This window comes from Phoenix dactylifera, chromosome 1 (assembly GCF_051530095.1).
Source record: "Phoenix dactylifera cultivar Ajwa chromosome 1, Ajwa_hap1_PhDact_Kaust_v1.1, whole genome shotgun sequence".
In the NCBI taxonomy this organism is placed as follows: Eukaryota; Viridiplantae; Streptophyta; class Magnoliopsida; order Arecales; family Arecaceae; genus Phoenix; species Phoenix dactylifera.
The window spans coordinates 67,720,097-67,726,000 of NC_143190.1; the positions used below are offsets into that span (position 1 = coordinate 67,720,097).

The following is a 5,904-nucleotide window of genomic DNA, read 5'->3' on the forward strand; positions in this document are numbered from 1 at the left end:
AAACATATGTACTTAAAATAAATGCTTAAGAAAACATTAATAACATGACATGATCCATAATAGGATTAGAACAGGTTACTTACATTCTTCACTAATCATGCATACAATTCAAATTGTATAAAAAACACTGGTTCATCTTACAAAACGTATTACAAGATCTACGATAGGATTAAGACAGATTACTTACATCAATTCGCTTTCCAAATTGCTCAAGTCCAGGTGACAAATCCTTAATCACCTAAAACAACATAATAGGGATTACATTATTCCCTATTTATTTATTATAAAATCTCTTAGTTCATCATATTATGAATTTACTTGCTTGGATCCCATCCAAGGATTTAGCCCAAGTCCAATTTACCCAATTTGGAACCTTTGGGCTCGATTTAAAACCAGATGGGGTTCATATAGGTCAATTAGGCTTAACGGGTTTCGGACCCGAACCCAGATCTGACCCGATAGGATTTTTTTTTTTTTCTTTTCTTTTCTTTTTCTTTTTCTTTTTCTTTCTTTTTCTTCACTGTTTCTTTTCTTCTCCTTCCCGAAGCTTCCTCCCCTCCTCCTCTCTTTCCTTCCTTCTCTCCCGATCTCCCCCTTCCTCTCTTCTCCGACGATGGCAGGACGGCGAGCGGAGGGGAGGATGGCGAGCGGAGGGGGACGGGCCACGACCGGCGGCGTCCGCGGCCAAGCCCCACGGCATCCCCGGCCGAGCCCGCGGCCGAGCTCTCGGCTTCCCCGGTCTTCTTCTTCTCCTCCGGCCGGATCTACGGCCTCTTCCTCCTCTCTCTTTCTTTCTTTCTTTCTTTTCTTTGGTCCTTCCCCTCCGGCACCACCCCATATTCTCTCTCTCTCTTACTCCCAAACCCTCTCTCTTCCTCTCTCCATTTTCCCCTGTGAAGGAAGAAGGGGGGTTTGGGAGGGCCGAGCCACAGTCGGCAGTGCCACCGCCGAGCTCGCGGCGTCCACAGCCGCGCCTGCGGCTGAGCCCACGGCCGCGCCTGCGGCTGATCCCGTCGGCGCGGGCGTCGGCTGCTGGCAGACCAAGGGAGCGGCCGCACGCGGTGAGCCCTGTTTCTTCCCCTTCCTTTCTGTCTTTGTTTCTTTCTTTATTATCTTGAATAAATCAGGAGGAGAGAAGGCAGGGGGCTTACCTAGCTTTTGGAAGAAGTCACGAGCCTCTCCTCCGGCGACGGAAGTAGGTTGGCAAACCCTCTCTCTCTTTCTCTCGTTCGGTGTTTAGGGGGGTCTGTGATTTGGGGTTGCCGGCAGAGGCTTAATTGATTATTTAGAGGATGAGACCCCCCTCTAAGAGGTCCCATCCTCTCCATTCCCTCCTGCTCCGGGACTGGCCGCCGCCTCCCCTTGTCTCCGGCGCGCCGGCAGCGGCTGTCAGCAGGGGTGAGGGTCACCCCTCCCTGTCGGTCTTATCCCTTCGTTTTTATTTCTTTTTTTTTTTAAATATGATAACAGCACTGCCCACAGTGAAATTTGGGCCCAACCCTTAACTGGGCCCATTTCTTATTGGGCCTAGTAGGTTCTGGGCCCGGACATTACAGGATCCAACCTCCATCTCTGTTTTTCAAGAGACAACCAATGCTTGAGGTGGATTTTTATCATTGCATTTCGGGTACATCCATTAAATGGCAAAAGTAGTCTAGCAGATACCATAAAGTCCATGATAGGAGGTTGTATGAGCATCTTTAAAAAATCAGAACCACAAGAAACTCGATATGAGTTTGAGTTATATTGCCTCGTATAAATTTTTTTCTCAGATTTACTGATCCATCACAGATGTTCCTAATACAATAAAAGTATTTCCTAAACTAGTCACCTGTTCCCTGGTGGCAGATAATTTACAGCCAGCATGCTGTGGCATGTGTAGGTGCAAATAAGATATCCTACATAAAAACAGTGGCATCAATTATAACTTGATGATGCTGATCTTTTCTTTACTTTCGGCAATGCATGAGAACTCTTCAAAACTTCAGCATATTTCTTCAGCTCATTCTGCTCAGAAACATCAACATCTCCATGATCGAGTAAATTATCATGGCTCATACTGATCACACTGTCATCTACGCTTACCATTTTGCTGTGACTGGTTGATGTTCCCAAATCACTTTTACAATGTCCTACTCGACCCTCTTTAACTTCCTCTGGATTAAGCTTCCTTAGTCTTGGAACATCAAAAGAGGTTCTATAGAAACCCTTAGACCAAGCACCTTTATTTTGAAATTTTCCATTAGCATGTGATTCCATTCCTATTAGATGATTGGTTGAGGCATGTTCCATCGAAAAGCATGAAGAAATACTGTCACACGAGTTTCTTCCAATCATATCATCCAAGGAACAAGTTGAAACAGATCCCCTTATCGCTGAATCACCACAGCTCGCATGAGTTTTATCTACCAAGGAATTTTTGCTCCTGTTCCTGCCTTTTCCCAGTACCAGCTTCTTAAGTTTTTTAATAAACTTTGATTTCCTTGAGCTGCTGTTTTCCGTTGACAAAGAGAGGTCAAAGGAAGCATCATCACACTCCCCAGTGGATGCTTGTGAAGAAGAACAAGACTCCGAATCAAAGTCCACAAGGCTGATATTTTTCTCATCAATACCTAAATTTGCATATTCCAATATGAGCTCCTTGGCTTTCTCTTCTGAATTTGGACTCAAGCTCCTACTTAGATCACTTGCTGCTGTCTTCCCTGGCGGAGCCTGATAATTCCTCAGCTCATATCGTAAGCAGGCATTGATCCACCTAAGATATACCAATTCTTCAACATCTGCACAACGATTGGTTTGAAGCTGCTCAATTTCCCTTGCCAACTTTTTATTTTCTTCTCTCAAGCAATAAACTTCTTCCAGTACTGCCTGCAAGAGAGTTGTAACTAGTTAGCGCTACTTTCACAGACTCTGGTTGGATAACCAACATCTCATACTTGCAACAAAGTATGGAAAATTTGCGAAGAATAACAAACACAGCAATGTACAAAATAGTAAATACAGTTGTGTTGAAAAGATGGAGTAAGAAAAAGTAACTAAACAACTGGAGTATATTATGACTTATCTGGATGCAAAACATATTTCAAACGAGAAACGAATTCATGACTTTTCTTGAGGGAAAAGACAAGGAGACTATTAGGAGGGACTTACGACCAGAATGTAAGGAACTACCATAATAAGTATCATCCATCAATATCTGGGGTTAACCATTAAAACTAGGGATGCCAATTCTTTTCTGTCTGCAAGCCAAATAAGTTATCATAATTTACATGAATCTAATCAAAAGCATGGAAACTACCTCAGGGGCATTTAGAGTGGCAGATGATATCATTTGCGTAGTAGCCTCCAATTTCTGTACCAAGTCCAATTTCTCCTGTACCAATCTTAAGTTCTCCTTTCTAAGCTCAGCAGCTTCATCTTCCACCTCCTGCAGCCTCTCCAACTTGCTCTCAAACTCTACATCATTTTTCCCATTCTTGTGCTCATTTTCTTGCAACACAGCAATTCTCTGCTGAAGGGAAGCTAGCTTATCCCTTGCCTGCTCTCCATCTGATTTTAGTTTCCTCTTCAGAAGCTTAATCATTGACTTTGCAGACTCCAGTTCAGTCATTACTCTCGAGTAGTCCGACACCTGAGTTTTGAGTTTCTGGTTTTCATCTTGCATGGACTCAATCTTTAGTGATAACAGCTTAACCTCCATCATGTTCATCTTCAACCTGTTCTCCAGCTCTCTCACAGTGGCCTCCTGTTCCTTTAATCCATAATACTCGAGCATCTGCAACTCAAGGCTTTCTTCCCTCTCCTGGAGAGACTGCACCAAGTTGCGAAGGTATGCAATCTCCTGCTCCATTTCCACATCCTTGATATCAAACTTGCTACTCATGGGGATTTTCGTGCTAGCCTCCAAGTCTTGCTGAGCTGCCTCAAACTCCCTCACAACTATCTGATTAAACTCTGGTAAAAGGAACTCCTCTTCATCCTCTGAACTCTTACAGATCGGAGACAACCCCAAAACGGTGGCGGCGGTCGTGATAGTGGAGGTGGATGTCCCGTGGATTATCTTGGCCAAAGCTTCCTCCTTGACATATCAAAACCCAATTCACAAATCTGTCATGAATTTCTCAGCATCCATGCTTCAAAATAACATTTTTTAACAATAAAAATATCCAACAACGTTTCTTTGTGAAGAGAAATCTTACAAAAATCTCGAGACCCGGTAGAAAATTACTCAAAGTAAGAGGAGGGGGAAAAGGAAACTAGAGGAACCATCAAACTTTTCTCCGTTGATTATCCAAACCCAAGTCTCAGTAGAAAATTATCCGATCCTCGATAAAAGTCGCAGTTTTTAGTAGAACAACTCATTTTTTTGAGAAATTCTTTCAAAACTCTCAAAACCCAGTAAAAAAATCACTCAAACTAAGGGGGAAAGATTGAAAACAAAGCAATAATAGGGATTTGTCTCTTACTCTTCGAATAATGGGGAGTTCATCCTTGAGGCCTCTTCTACCGGCTGTGGCAGCGCCAACGGTCGCGGATTTGCCAGCGTTTTCCGGCTTATCGCCTGCTTTTAGAAAGAGAAAACTTTGAAATCAGCACCGCAAGTATCGATCGAGATGATTCAAATAAAGAAGAAGCGAGGATAGAAAAGTAATAAAAAACCTGAAGAGGAGGCGGGAGGAGGGGGAAGGCGGGGGCGGGAATGGAATCGAGAGGCGAAGTAGCCAGCGATGGAGAGGGCCAGAGCGACGCCCAATTTAAAAATCAGAGGCTTCATGTCCTTCTTGTCCCTCTCCACCAGCCCCTTCATCGCCTCCACCTATAATTTATACTCGCTATTCCATCGAGAATAGAAGAAGAATAAGAAACAGGGAAGAGAAAACGAGACGGACGGGAGAATAAAAAGGGAAAGAAGCCGAGGGTCAAAACTCAAAAGGAGGAAAGAAGGGCGAGCAATGGAATAAGCGTGCGTAACAGAGGAGGGATGCGAGCGAACAAAACCTTCGTCTCTTCTTCCTCTGCTCTGTCGCCTTTTTTAATTCCAGGTGCTGCTATGCATCACCTAGATTTTCCCCAAACCTACGCAAAGATCCGTCTTACAAACGTCAGGGGACTTATTAGGGGGAAGCGTAGAGATTACTTTTGGCATCGCTGTCGTTGGATGTGAGTCCCGTGCGAGACTCTCCCTTTGCCGTGTTTTATTCCGGATGCTTCGCTTCCCCGCGGGTGGGCGTCTGGGATACCGTGGCCGCTCGCCGTTGCGTTGCGCGGAGATTCCGGAGAGAACGTGCGAGCGTGCGGAGGTACACCGGAAGCGAACCAAGGTGATATACTACGTTGTGTTTCGATTTGTTTCGTTGGACATGAGGAGCATCTTACCGCATCAGAGCAGCGCTCCGCGCTCGGCCGCGTTGTCCTTGTGTTTCCAGGCGCATAACGATACAAGTGTCACCTTTTTGCCTTTGTTAACGGGAATCGGCACACGGACGCGCGTGAAAGTTAAGATGGAGGTGGAAACGTGGTTGCTGTCAAATTTAATAAATTTTTCAAACCGTTGAACACATGCACTTACCTAGCACACACGCATTACACACGTATCATGATTGGTGGTCTTCTTGATGTTATTTTATATTTTTATTAGCTATTGTTGTGGTTCAAATTTAGCCCGAGGGTGACCACGCCAGTGGAGTCGAAGAAGCCGTTGGTTGTTGAAAGAAGAAGACGGGAGCCACCTCCTGCACGGCGGCGGACCTGCACAAAACCTCACCGGTGTTTCCGGTGAGGGCCCTTCGACGATCAAGTTAGAGTGGGGTAAATTTGGTCCAGCCAAAAATCCCTTATAAGTTACCTGACCGGGCTATTTATAGTCCCAGTGGAGAGGCTCAGGTGGCAGAGGCCCAGTCAGCC

At 45.0% G+C, this 5,904-nt stretch overlaps 1 protein-coding gene across 2 annotated transcripts; it reads right to left on the minus strand.

Annotated features, from left to right (window-relative positions):
• Positions 1-1,731: 1,731 nt before the first annotated feature.
• Positions 1,732-5,291, minus strand: LOC103695792 (protein CHUP1, chloroplastic-like). Of its 2 annotated transcripts, none has more exons than XM_008777204.6 (4): positions 4,660-5,291; positions 4,467-4,561; positions 3,299-4,078; positions 1,732-2,868 (listed from the first exon to the last, which is right to left on the minus strand). In XM_008777204.6, exons 1-4 carry the CDS (start codon positions 4,805-4,807, stop codon positions 1,918-1,920), a joined length of 1,974 nt encoding a protein of 657 aa, XP_008775426.2. In that variant the 5' UTR covers positions 4,808-5,291; the 3' UTR covers positions 1,732-1,917. The 2 variants fall into 2 exon arrangements, with proteins under 2 accessions (XP_008775426.2, XP_008775425.2); XM_008777203.6 differs by having other exon boundaries at positions 4,467-4,564; positions 4,660-5,005.
• Positions 5,292-5,904: the final 613 nt, after the last annotated feature.